The 13,407-nt window shown below is 56.1% G+C and overlaps 1 protein-coding gene across 1 annotated transcript in view; it reads right to left on the bottom strand.

The window, feature by feature from the left end:
• The window catches only part of CHD5 (chromodomain helicase DNA binding protein 5), a gene marked incomplete at both ends in the record, with an annotated part of 61,901 nt that overhangs the window by 7,362 nt on the left and 41,132 nt on the right, over nt 1–13,407 (bottom strand). The window contains 13 exons of the mRNA XM_082860302.1: nt 4,053–4,185; nt 4,429–4,508; nt 6,520–6,679; nt 7,035–7,179; nt 7,626–7,759; nt 8,046–8,134; nt 8,335–8,427; nt 8,895–9,069; nt 9,605–9,777; nt 10,033–10,143; nt 10,328–10,559; nt 11,623–11,747; nt 13,120–13,237. Of these exons, the coding sequence (XP_082716428.1) occupies nt 4,053–4,185; nt 4,429–4,508; nt 6,520–6,679; nt 7,035–7,179; nt 7,626–7,759; nt 8,046–8,134; nt 8,335–8,427; nt 8,895–9,069; nt 9,605–9,777; nt 10,033–10,143; nt 10,328–10,559; nt 11,623–11,747; nt 13,120–13,237 (1,768 nt within the window). The remainder of the gene's footprint in view (nt 1–4,052; nt 4,186–4,428; nt 4,509–6,519; nt 6,680–7,034; nt 7,180–7,625; nt 7,760–8,045; nt 8,135–8,334; nt 8,428–8,894; nt 9,070–9,604; nt 9,778–10,032; nt 10,144–10,327; nt 10,560–11,622; nt 11,748–13,119; nt 13,238–13,407) is intronic.

The raw sequence follows: 13,407 nt of genomic DNA, 5'->3' as shown, positions 1-13,407 counted from the left end.
GCACCATTGCTGGCTTGAAGATGGAGTAAGCCCCGTGGCAAGCAACGTGGGCAGCTTCTAGGTGCTAAGAATGGCCCCCCAGCTGAGAGCCAGCAAAGGAGGCCTCAGTCCTCCAGCCGCAAGGAGCTGAAGTCGGCCAACAGCAAGAATGAGCTTGGAAGCAGATTTCCCCCCAGGCCTTCAGATGAGAACTCGGCTCAGCCAATGCCTTGACCTCAGTCTTGCAAGCCCCTTGGCAGGGAACCCCGCCACACCACCCCACACTTCTGACCCAGGCAACTGTGAGCCAATACACGGGAGTTGCTTCATGCTGCTGAATTTGTAATCATTTGTTTTGCAACCATAGAAAATAATACAAATGAACAGCTGTACCAAAGAAAGTAGGAACTGAAGCTAGATCTGAGGATGACTCAAAAAGCCTTTCAGAGAAACAGGAAAGAAAACAGAAAAAGATGTGAAAGACACGCCCGCCTCCCTCTTTCACAAACCTTGCCCCTGCTTTCTTTTCTTCATTGCATTTGGAGTCTGTTATTGAACAAGACCTACTTGTGCTTACTGCTGATCACCTGGGTCCCCCAGTAGAACACAAATTCCACGTGAAGGCTCTGGCTTCGGTTCACTGTCTGTGTCCCCAGAGCCTAGGACAGCCCCCAACACACAGCAGGCCTTCAGTATGTATTGGTGGGGTGAATGGATGAATTGATGAGTAAGAGCAATGCCAGGAGAAAATAAACATAATGGGAGGAAAGATAACATTCAGCGGAAGGAGTGACTGAGAATCTGCTGATAACCGACAGAAGACACAACACTCAGCTTTAAGAATCACAGTCAGTAAAAAAAAAAAAAAAAAAAGAAAGAATCACAGTCAGTCATAAGCAAGATAAATAAAAATTTCATTGTTGTGAAATTGCACATGACCAAAGACGGAGTATCTTACAAATGGTCTTTCCGTGTTAGGAAAGATAGAAAAGGCAGGTTTCCTACAAAGGAGCAGCAATTACCCTGAGAGCAGCCTTCTCAGCACAATAGAAGCCAGAATACAAAAGAAATAACATCTTCAAGTGCTGAGGGAAAACCCCTATCCCACCTGGAATTCTGCTATTATTCGAGAAAAATACAATCAGGTGTAAAGGAAAAATAACACACAATGAGAGAATTTGCCATCCACAGAAATTTGCTGAAAGCACCATTGAAAGGTGTATTTTGGGAAGGAGGACACTGAACAAAGCAACAATGAACAAACAAGCAAACACAAAACTTTTAGAAAGAAGCAACAGCATATGGAAGATGAAAAGGGAGTGCGTCAGAGCTAAAGTTGCCTACAGTCCTTATAGCATTCAGGAAGTGACATGTTAAAAATTTAAGAGTACAAGATAGAATTGACTGTAAACCTTCCAAATAAGTTGACGGGAAAAGGGGAAAATAGAAAGAAAATGTGATCAATCCAAGAGATGTCAGGAGAAAAAAAGAAGAAAAGGCAAGGGTGATATAAAGCACAAAATAATAGTAGAAATTCATCCAAATACCTAGCTATTACAATAAATGTAACGAGATTAAATTTGCCAGCTAAAAGGTAGAGATTCTATGATTAGATTTAAAACAACAAATCCCACCATATACTGTTTACAAAAGATATATCTAAAACTTATACAGATAGATTAAAAATTAAGAAATGGAAGAAAATACTTGCAAATCACCACATCTGATGTGGAACATGTGTTATAAAGAACTCATAACTCAATAATAAAAAGACAAATAACCCAATTAAAAAATGGACAAAAGGGGGCTTCCCTGCCGATGCAGGGGACGTGGGTTCGTGCCCCGGTCCGGGAGGATCCCACATGCCGCAGAGCGGCTAGGCCCGTGAGCCATGGCCACTGAACCTGCGCGTCCAGAGCATGTGCTCCACAACAGGAGAGGCCACAACAGTGAGAGGCCTGTGTACCACAAAAAAAAAAAAAAAAAAAAAATGGACAAAAGGATCTGAAAACACATTTCTCCAGCAAAAATGTACAAATGGCCAATAACACTTGAAAAGATACTCAACATCTTTACACAGAAGGGAAATACAAATCCAAACCACTTGAGCTATGACTCTTCACCCACTAGGATGGCTATAATCAAAAAGAGAGATAATAACAAGTGTTGGCCAGGATGTGGAGAAATTGGAAAACTATACACTGCTGGTGGGAATGTAAAGTGGTGCAGCCACTGTAGCAAACTATCTGGCAGTTCCTCAAAATATTAGAGTTACCATACAATCCAACAATTCCACTCCTATGTATATACCCAAGAGAACTGAAATCTATGTCCACACAAACACCTATATACAAATGTTCAGAGCAGTATTCATAATAGCCAAAAGGCAAAATAACCCAACTGATGTTGGGTTAGCCCATCAACTAATGAATGGGAAAATAAAATATGGTCTATCCACAGTGTAGAATGTTATTCAGCAAAAAGGAACCAAGTTCCAATACATGGTACAAAACTGATGAACCTTGAAAACACTGTGCTTAGTGGAAGAAGTCACACATAAAAAGGCATATATTTTATGATTCCATTTATATGAAATGTCCAGAGCAGGCAAACCCCAAGAGACAGAAAGTAAATTAGTGATTGCCACAGGCTGTGGGGAGGAGAAAATGGGCTAACAGGCATAGGGTTTCTTTCTGGAATGATGAAAGTGTTCTACAATTAATTGTGCTGATGACTCTACAACACTGTGAATATATAAAAACTACTGAATGATATACTTTAAGTGGGTGAACTGTATGGAATGTGAATTATATCACAATAAAGTTTTTATTTATACTTACAAGTAAAAGGATAGAAAAAAATACACCAAGTATGGGAATTCCCTGGTGGTTCAGGGGTTAGGACTCTGCGCTTCCACTGCAGGGGGCCCAGGTTCAATCCCTGGTCAGGGAACTAAGATCCCGCATGCTGCACAGCATGGCCAAAAAGAAAGAAAAAAATAATAATACACCAAGTGTATACTAAACAAAAATAAGCTCAATCCAAATCAGCCTAAATGAACCTTAAAGCAAAAAGGATCAGGAGGGATAAGAAGGTTATTACATAATAAACAGAAACACTTCACCAGAAAATTATAAAAAATCTGAACCAATATGCACCTAACAACCCAATCCCACACTATACGAAACAAAATCTGGCCTTACGAGAACAAAGAATAACCCACACTCACAGTGAGAGATTTTTACACAAGTCTCTCAGACGTGACTGATCAAAGCAGACCAAAAATAAGTAAGGATATAAAAAAATCTGAACAACATAATGATCTAATGCATATATTTAGAACCTTACACCCAGCAATGAAAGGACAAACATTCTTCTCAAGCACACATAAGCATTTACAAGATCTGACCACATTAAACCAGAAAGCAGGTTTCAACAGTATCATATAAAAACAATATTATACAGACTCATGTGTTCAGACCACGAGGCCACTGATTCAGAAATAACTAATAAAAAGATGTAGCCCGGGTTTTCCTGGTGGCACAGTGGTTAAGAATCCGCCTGCCAATGCAGGGGACATGGGTTCGAGCCCTGGTCTGGGAAGATCTCACATGCCGCCGAGCAACAAAGCCCGTGCACCACAACTACTGAGCCTGCGCTCTAGAGCCTGCGAGCCACAACTACTGAAGCCCGCGCACCCTAGAGCCCATGCTCCGCAACAAGAGAAGCCACCGCAGTGAGAAGCCCACGCACTGCAACGAAGAGCAGCCCCCGCTCTCTGCAACTAGAGAAAGCCGGCACGCAGCAACAACGACTCAACGCAGCCAAAATTAAATAAATAAAATTATTTTAAAAAAAGATGTAGCCCAATAACCCCCAAACTGCACAACAGGAAAAGTTAAAGCCCACGTGTAGAGAACTGAGCCCCTGGCTCTCCCCTCACCCTGGGACCTATGGTGCTAGGACAGAGCGATGCACAGTCCGCCACCCGGCCAGGGAGAGACGGGGTAGAGCGCGGCCTGGCTGCCTTCTCTGACCCAGGCCTGACACTGCATCAGGGTGGAAGCCCGCACCTTTCAGCAGCTGCTCTGGGGAGGGCTGGGCCTTCTCCATGTCCTCCGGTCGATCCTCTCGGGCCCTCTCCTTGCCATCCGAGCTCTCATGCTTGTCCTCACCCTCCGCTCTGTCCAGGGCAGTTGGCAGGGTCTAGGGAGGACAGACTCGGGAGCTGCGGGGCCTGGAGCCTCAACAGGAGTGGAGGCAGGGAAGGCGTGCTGGGCTCGGAATGCACTCTCCCGGCTCCCACTGCGTGCTCCCAACCCGCTCCCCAGACACAGAGGCTCGAACTTGGAACCAGGGGGCCCGAGTGACAGCTGCCTGGGCAAGGCCTGAGAAGGTCCCCAGAACCATCCCATCCCACAGGGGCCCAGACACCTGCATCTTCCGTACCTGGATTTCTGGGGGCTTCTTTGGCTTCTGCGCCCCCAGCTCCTTCTCTTCCAAGTAGCCCAGCTGGGCTTCCATTTTGTCTGAAAGATCAAGGGAGACGGGGTGAGACAGGTGAGCTGGGGCGAGGAGGGGGAGAAGGGCAGAAAATGGGGCATCAGAGAGGATCCTGGGCCCGGCACCTGCAGAAGGACAGGTGAACCAGGTCAGCGAGAGCACCCAGGCCAGGCCTGCAACGTGAGGAGCCTTGGAGGACCCTGGGCCCAGTGAGGCCAAAGCCAGGGGCCGACGGGACGGAGCTACATGCGGGGGGGGTGGGGGGGCAGGGGGTGCCTCCCATCTGGAAGCCGGGAAGCGAGGTAGGTGGCGGCCCGGACTAGGAGCCAGGACGGCTGGGTGTGGTCCCGGCCTTCAGGCTGCTTGACTGGCCACGTGCCTCCCCCACGCTGAGCCAGTTCTCGATCCTGCAAAGGGCCAGTGACCCACGTGCTCTGAGTAGCCTGGGAGGTGGTCACTACCTCGCAGGGTAAGGGACTTGCCCACAGGCACACTGGGCCAGGAAGTAAACTAGGCATGTCTAGTAAACTAGAGGGCACTTGTGCCCAGAAGCAGGATGTCCTCAGAGGCACTGAGCCTCTCGGGGCCTCACCTGTCACCTGGGATAGGCAGGACGCCCCCGGCCTGAGGGGTCTGACTGAGGGAAGAAGATGCTTTGCCCAGATAAACACACGAATCACCAAAAAGGCAAATAACCCATTAAAGAAGGACAAAGGATCTGAAATGACATTTCTCCAAAGAAGACGCACAAATGGCCCAAAAGCACATGAAACGATTCTCAACATCTTCAGCCATCAAAGATGCAAATCAAAAGAGAAATGCAAATCAAAACCACAACGAGGGGCTTCCCTGGTGGCGCAGTGGCTAAGAACCCGCCTGCCAATGCAGGGGACACGGGTTCGAGCCCTGGTCCCGGAAGATCCCACATGCCGCGGAGCCACTAAGCCCGTGCGCCACAACTACTGAGCCCACGTGCCACAACTACTGAAGCCCGTGCATCTAGAGCCCGTGCTCTGCAACAAGAGAAGCCACCGCAATGGGAAGCCCGCGCACCGCAACAAACAGCAGCTCCCTCTCTTCACAACTAGAGAAAGCCCGCGCGCAGCAACGAAGACCCAAAGCAGCCAAAAATAAATAAATAATTTATATATAAAAAAAAACCCCACAACGAAACGCCCCTTCACACCCACTAGGATGGCTGTAAGCAAAAAGTCAGATAAGTGCTGGTGAGGATGTAGAGAAACTAGAACCTCACACGTGGCTGGTGGGAATGAAAAATGGTGTGATCGCTGGGAAAAAGCTTGGCAGTTCCTCAAAATGTTATACCACGTGACCTGGTGATTCCATTGCTAGCTATACGCCCAAGAGGAATGAAGACACTTGTTTTCAGTTAAACACAAAAGTTCAAAGCAATGTTACTCACAATATTATCCACAATAGCCAGAAGGTAGAAACACCCCAAAATCCATCCGCTGATGAGTGGATACACAAAATATGGTGGATTCCAAACAATGGAACAGTATTCGGCCACAGAAAGGAATGAAGTGCTGATACCCGACAACATGGATGAACTTGGAAAATATTACGCTAGTGAAAGAAGCCGGGCACAAAAGGCCACACAGTGTATAATCTCATTTACGTGAAATGCCAGAACAGGCAAACCCGTAGAGACGGAAAGTAGATTAGTGGTTGCCGAGGAAGATACGAGGAGAAGGAATGTGGAGTCACTGCTAATGAGTATGTGTTTCTCTTTGGGGTGATGAAAACATTCTGGAATTAGAGGCAATGGTTGCACAATCCTATGAATCTACCAGAAACGACCGGATAATACAGTTTTAAATAAAGATGGAACACGGTGGTGTGTGAACTACATCTCAAAGCTGTCATTAAAAGGAAAATCTCTCAGGGGAGTGACACTTCTGCAACCAGAAGCTTTGGGCGGGGAGGGAGGCCAGCCCTTGTGGGATGTGGGGAGGACGTGGGGTCTCACCACCTCCCGTGACCCAGGTGCCCTCCCCTGCTCGACAGAGCCCAGACCTGGCAGGCCCAGCGGGGCAGGCAGAAGGTGGGCAGGGCTGGCGGGCACTGGTGTGTTGGGATCCGAGGAGATGACCTCGCCTGGCTTCTTGCCCTCGGGCCCCTCAGGGAGCAAATCCGGGGTGCTGTACTTCCCATTGACGTGCTCAAACTCCTGAACCTGGGGCAGGTGGGAGGGAAGCAGGGAGGGAGGTGGTCGCAGCTCAGAACCGAGGGCCTCAGGGTGGCCCGTGGGACTGGGGGCGTGCTGCCAGGCTTGGGGTGAGGCAGAGGTGCCGCCTCCACCCGAGGCTGGCCAAGCCACATGCCCTTCTGACTGCAAAACCCCCTGCCAGCCCCTACCCCCAGCCTGTCCCCACCTGCCAACCCGGCCTCCAGTCCCCACCTGCTCCAACTTCTAGCCTGACTCAGACCCTGGACAGCCAGGCACTTGCCCTCTGCCCGCTGGCCCCCCAGGGGCACACCTGGGCCGTGGTCGGCCACCAGGAAAAGCCCAGCAAAGGCTACTCACCCACCTTCTTCCTAACTAGTGACATGACCCCGATGCGCGTGAGCACGTGCTGCCTGGAGAGGCCCTCGCGGGGCACGCCGTCTGCGAAGGTCTCCGCGCCGTCAGCCCCCGGCTCACACAGGTGCCGCATGAAGAGGGACACATAGGCTCTGGGGTGGGGGGGACTGGGGCTCAGGGAGTGGGGGGCCGGCAGGACCCTCTGAGAGGGCTGGCAGGACCCCCGGGGGACCTCCTGGCTGGAATCATCACCCGTCGCCTGCCTCCCAACCAGGCCTGGCTGGGTGAGGCCCCAGGGAAGGACAGAAGAGGGCCCCCGGGCAGGGGACCCTCCTGGGACAGCCCTCGCCCCGGACAACCCAGATCCTTCGCGCTGCCGTTAACACCAGCTGCTCTGGCAGAGGGGACTGGTCAGCGTTCTCTGCAAATAAGCCCTGCCCAGGCCTGGACCCCAGGCACGCCAACATCAGATAGCAGTGAGCTCTCCAGATACCCTGAACCTGGCGGAAACGCCACCCATCGTGCTGGCTCACCTAGCCGGAGCCTGCCACTCCAGGGCGGGCAGCCGCACCCTGGGCCACCACCTCAGCCCCTTTACCTAAACTCCTTCTCACTCTTCCCGCGAAGGTCCCGCACCAGCCAGTGGGAGTTGAAGGCGTCCTGGGGGGGCATGCCCCAGCGCATGATGGCGTTCAAAAAGGCCTTCCGCTGTCGGGCGTTGAAGCCCAGCACCTGAGCCGGTGGAGATCAGGGTGAGGGAGCAATTCAGAGACGAGGGAGAGAAGCACAGGGAAGGGAGAAGCGCGGAGGAGCAGGGGCCTCCGGCGGGGGCAGGACCCAGAGGGGCACGGCCCAGGCCCACCTCTACTTGGCACTGACCCAGCGGGACCCCCCAGCCCTCCCGCCCCTCCTCCGTGCCCCGGGAGTGGCAGCGGCGGGGAGCTCTTTGCTCTGAAAGGGGATGAGAGGAATCCAGGGAAGGGGAGCTGGGCGAGTGAGGGGTGCACGCAGGCCCCACCTCAATGTTGCCGCCAACCCGGGCGAGAAGCGGGGGCAGGGGCTTGTCCCTGTCGCTCTTCAGCTGCCTCCTGGATTGTCGCCGTCCACCTGGGGGAGCAGCCCGCCATGACCCCTCAGCAGGGCCCGGGGTCCTGACCCAGCCCACCCAGCAGCTCGCCCCAGGACAGCAGGCCCCTGAGGACCCACTCCGGAGGACGGACGCTTGTCCTGATGCCCCTGGGGTGCCCCACGCTGACCACCAGCTCCCCGACATGCCGCCCGGGCCCCAGCCCAGCGCTGAGACTCACTCTGCCCTTCCGGCCTTTCTTCAAAGTCCTCGTCCTCATCCTCGGATCCAATGGAGTATTCGGACTGGTTGTCTGAGAGCTCGTCCTGCCACTCTGGGGGGGGGGGGGGGTCAGGCAGAGGGGTGCAGGGTGAGCCGTGCCAGCAGAAGCCCACCCGAGCCCCCCACACCCAGGGCCACACCAAACCCCTACACCCCAGCCCGAGAACAGTGACAACGAAAACAGCCCTCGCATACTTCCTGTGAGCTCCAGCAGCATCCCTGCAACCCTGCACTACATCCTAAGGCCTCAAACCACCGTCGTCCCTATTTTACAGACGGAGGAACTGAGACTTGCCTAAAGTCACACCACTAGCCGTGAGGTCACTGAACCACCACCCACCTTGTTCCCCCAAACACCCCACACCCCACACCTGCCCCGGAGCCCCCTTTCTCCGAGAAGCTCTCCCCACCGCCTCCCGACTCAGGCCACTCCACACGGCCCCTACCCCCCACCGCCAGGGCTTCCCCGCCACAGGGATGCCCTCCCCTCCAGCACGACCCCGCCCACCGGGCACGCACCCTGGTCCTCCTGGGAGGCGTCGTTGTAGTTGACCTGCTTGCGGACGCGCTTGCCTTTGCCCAGGTTGCGGGCCAGGTCCTCCTGCTGCTGCTCGTAGTGGTGCCGGAGCAGCTTCTCCCAGTAGTCGGGGTCCACGTTCTCCTCCTGCTTGATGATCTCCCGCTCCACCTCCTCCTGGGGACGCAGGTGCCGTGAGCTCCGTGAGGGCGGGGCCAGCGCGCATCTCCGCCCCTAGGAGGCCTCGCTGCCTCTACCACATCTCACCCGCTAGGGGCTCAAGGAGGAACTGGAAAGCCTGCCTACTCCAGGAAGCCTTCCCTGATCACCCCCAGCCCCATGTGTTCTTCCTCTTCCTGCTCCTGCCGCGGTAATTCATTCATTCATTCACTTCCCAAGTACTCCCTGGCCTTGTGCCAGGCACTGGGGTATAGAACAGAATAAGCCCCACCCTTGTCCTCAGGAGGCCCCCAGTTTCAAAAGGAAAACTGGCACGTGGAAGAATAATTAGCACCCAGGGTCCGCGCGGAGGGTGGAGGGCCCACTCAGGAGAGACCAGGGAGCCGGCCTTCAGGATAATCGGTTTCCGAGCGTAGATGGAGAAGCTGCGGTAGGGGCGCGGCGCGGCCGCAAATGGGTGGAGCCGCTGAAAGGAGGGGCGTGATCTCTGGGGGCGGGGCCGAGGAGGGGCGGGGTCGAGGGCGGGGCTTACCACGCCGTCCTCCTCGCGCACCACGTACTGCGCCACCTTGAAGGAGCTCAGGTATTCGTTCATGTTCTGCAGCTCCGTGTCGTCCGTGGCGTCCTGGTTGCGGTCCAGTAGCTTGGAGATGGCCGCATCATCATAGTGGATCACACTGCTGTCCTCCACGTCCTTGCTGTCACCTGGGGGCAGACAGGGTGCAGAGTTGGGGGACCCCCACCAGGACAGATTCCAGACAGCGGCCCTTCCCAGTCCCCTCCAGGGGTTGCAACAGAGGAGCACGGTGATCAGACAACGTAACAGCCCCACTACCCGCCCGGCTACAGTCCACAGGCGGGGGAACCTGACAAAATGGGTTTGGGGGGGTCCCCCTTCCTCTCCAGGAGCAGCCATCCGGGGTACAGGTGGTCTGGGGGCTGGGCTGGGTTGGCCCCTACCTGGCGGGGTGCTGCCGTGCTTTTTCTTCGCGCTGGCGGCCAGGGCTCCCCCTTTGGAGGACTGGACATCAGGGATGGGCGTGGCGGGCCTCTGGCCCTGAGACATCATGCCTGGAGGACAGAGGTGGGGGACCGCAGAGCTGGGGGGCAGCACCCAGAGATGCCACCCTGGCCCTGCCCATCCTGGCCAGGAGGGGGGAGCAGAGGAGGGAAAGGCTGCACACTGGAGATGCCCTGGGAAGGGAGTGTCTCAAGCAGGACCAACCCCCCGTGCCCCGGCACCCAGGATACCCACCCTCCACGTCGTCCTTGAAGAGCTCCTCTGTGCCGAACTTGAGGATGTCGTCCAGCTCCTGCTTGGTCATGGAGCCGGACTTGGAGCCCAGGCCGGGCCGCACCACCAGGTGGGTTAGCATCATCTTGCGCTTGGCCACCTGCGTGATACGCTCCTCCACCGAGGCCCGCGTCACGAAGCGGTAGATCATCACCTTCTTGTTCTGCCCGATGCGGTGGGCGCGGCTGAAGGCCTGGGGGCAACCTGCAGCTTAGCACCCACAGCTCACCCGAGGGCTGGGGGCTCAGGGTCAGGTACCGGAGGGTGGGGGGAGGCATGCACGTGGGCTCACGAACGCGCTCCACATGGAACCAGCTGCCTGCCTGCCCGTGGAGATGTGTGTGCACCAGGGCAGCTGTGCTCACATCCTGTGTGGCCTCCTGTGGGCCTGGGTGCCTGTGCAGATGGAACTCGGTGTGACTGCAGGTGTGCAAGCGGCAGTGTGGCCAGTGTGCTTATGTAATGACACCACACGGGGCTCTGACGGTGCTCATGCCGAGATGGGGGCTGCACCTCCCCGGGAGTGACCACTAGTGGGACTGTAAGCCCACCTGTTGGGGAGGCAGAGCCACCCTGTGAGGACAGGTTGTGATGTGAGGACATGCCTGGGGATTTGCGCGTTAGGTGTCCGCGGGACGTGATCCGGTGTGATTAGATCTGTGTGGGTGACGGTGCACGGGTACACACACATGTGCGTGAGACATGAGTTTGTGTGTGCGCCCCAAGAGGGTAAAGTGTGTGCGTGCCCAGCCCTGCCCCGAGAGGGGTGGCCATGGACAGCAGAGTGTGTCTCTACTCCCACAACCCCTGCCCCCCAACCCTCCCATCCTTCCTCACCAGCCCCATTGCCCCCGCCTCCATCTCTTCCCCTCCCCACCTCCACAGGCCTTGTCCCCTCAACTCTATTTTCCTGTTCCTCCCAAACTGGCCCCCTCTGGGTCCCAGGACCCCCTCATCCTGCCCCACTCCACGGCCTCGACCCTAAGACTGATGGGACAGACCAGGGGTCATGGTCACACAGATCGCTGCGTGTTCTTGGACACATCCCCTGCCCTCCCTGGGCTGTTTCCTCTTCTGTACAATGCAGGAGCTGGAGGGGCTCACCTCCCAGGTCCCTCTTGGGGCTGGGACTCCACGAGGCGGGTCCAGGGAGAGGTAAAGCCCTGAGACAGTCTGTGGGGGGAGGGAGGGAAAGCCCACAGAGCCAGGGTCAGCGAGGGGCCCTCTGAAAGGGCTCTGGTGTCAGGGCCACACACCTGGATGTCGTTGTGCGGGTTCCAGTCTGAGTCGTAGATGATGACCGTGTCGGCCGTTGCCAGGTTGATGCCCAGGCCACCTGCCCGGGTCGAGAGGAGGAAGCAGAACTGCTGGGCCCCAGGGGCTGAGGAAGAGAGGTGGGCGCCCAGCAGGGTGAGTGAGGGGCACAGCCAGAGGGGTAGGGGTCGGAACAGGCGGATGGCCGACGGGAGATCGGGGCGGGGGGGCTGGAACTGTGACCCCATCACAGGCAACAATGGCCTGAGCTGTGCTCAGGGAAGCTGGAGGAGGCCTGGGGCCCCAGGCGGGTGGACAGAGCAGCCCACCTGAGCCCCATGGATCCCCCAGCTCTGAGCCCTGAGCCAACAGGATGGAGCCAGAATGAGAAGGAACCGATTATCAAAGCCCGGGCTGCAAAGAAGAAACTGCAAACAGCCAGCAAATACGGGCAGAGCCGCTGAGGGTCAGGCCCCAGGGAGCCCTGGAGAACTCGGTCCTTCCCGCCCTCACGGCTCCCCTGCCCGTGATGCTGTCAGAGCAGCCATGGAACACTCAGGGTCCCAGCTCCAGGGCCCAGGCCGACGCTCTGGTCAGTGCCCACTGTGGCAGGATGGCTGGTTCTCAGGCCCATCGGAGCCCTTCACTGAGTGACCTGGGGCTGACCACGGCACCCACTCGAGCTGCAAACAGGTCCCCGATCCTCCTGATGCCTCCCGCTTAGACGTGTGCTGGGGCCGCGTCGAGATGCTGAAACTACTCGATTGACCTCTGACGCGAGTGGGCGACAGGAATCGCTGCTTTGGGTTTTGGAGCCGTGGGACCCCAGCCCTGTTCTGAGGGTGGGAGGCGGGAAGCAGCCACAAGCCCCAGGGAAAGAGAGCTCATCAGCGCTTGCTGCAAACCTGCCACTGAAGCGCTGGACCCCTTCCCCCTCCAGAGGTTTCCTCCACTCCAGAGCCAGCTCCTGGCCTGCCCCCCTCACCTCTCCTTCCCAGGCAAGCAAGAGAGCAGGTTGGAAGTTCGGGCCTGTGTGGCCCTGCCCTTCCCTCTGTCCTTCCTCTAAGGGAGCGCTGCTCTGCTCTGGCCCTCCCCGCAGCCCGTGTTCCGGGGACAGGCCCCATCCGGCCCTGCCTATAACCGGAGGTTTAGCTGGCGTCCGTACCAGAAGCCCACAGGTGCCGGCCAGACCCTCAGCACCGGCTTCATTTAGAAGCAGAGGGATTTTCCTCCCCTTCTGCTTTCCTCCTTGTCTGTTTCTCAGCTCTGAGCAAGTGTTATCTACTGGCTTCTTGCACCCCAGCAGGCCCCTGGCAAGTTCCACGGAATGAATCCCTTTTACCAGCTACTAGGACCTAAGGACTGGTCTGCTTTCTTCGGCCGTTTGAGGAGCAGCTACCCTGACCATGAGTTGAGTGGTCTGGCTAAGAGCCTAGAGTAGGAGGAGAGGCAGACGGGGCCCCCCAGTGAAGGCCCGGGGTGGGGTGGGGCGGGGGTACCGTTGAATCTGTCAATCGCCTCTTGCCGGAGGCCCCCGGTGATGCCACCATCAATCCGCTCATATTTGTAGCCCTCATACTCCAGGAAGTCCTCCAGGAGGTCCAGCATCTTGGTCATCTGCAGGGGACATGGTATGCCTGAGGCACTGCCGCAGAGCAGGGACCCCATGACAGGTGGGGGACGACAGAGCAGCCTGCTGAGTGGGGAGACAGGTGGGACCCAGGCAGACCTGATGCAGGGCCATTCTCTGAAGAAGAATGCAGCCTCCAACCTCAACCGCCGGAGCC

Source organism: Leucopleurus acutus, assembly GCF_964270905.1.
Source record: "Leucopleurus acutus genome assembly, chromosome: 2".
Classification (NCBI taxonomy): Eukaryota; Metazoa; Chordata; class Mammalia; order Artiodactyla; family Delphinidae; genus Leucopleurus; species Leucopleurus acutus.
This window is presented reverse-complemented; position numbering and strand designations above follow the sequence as displayed.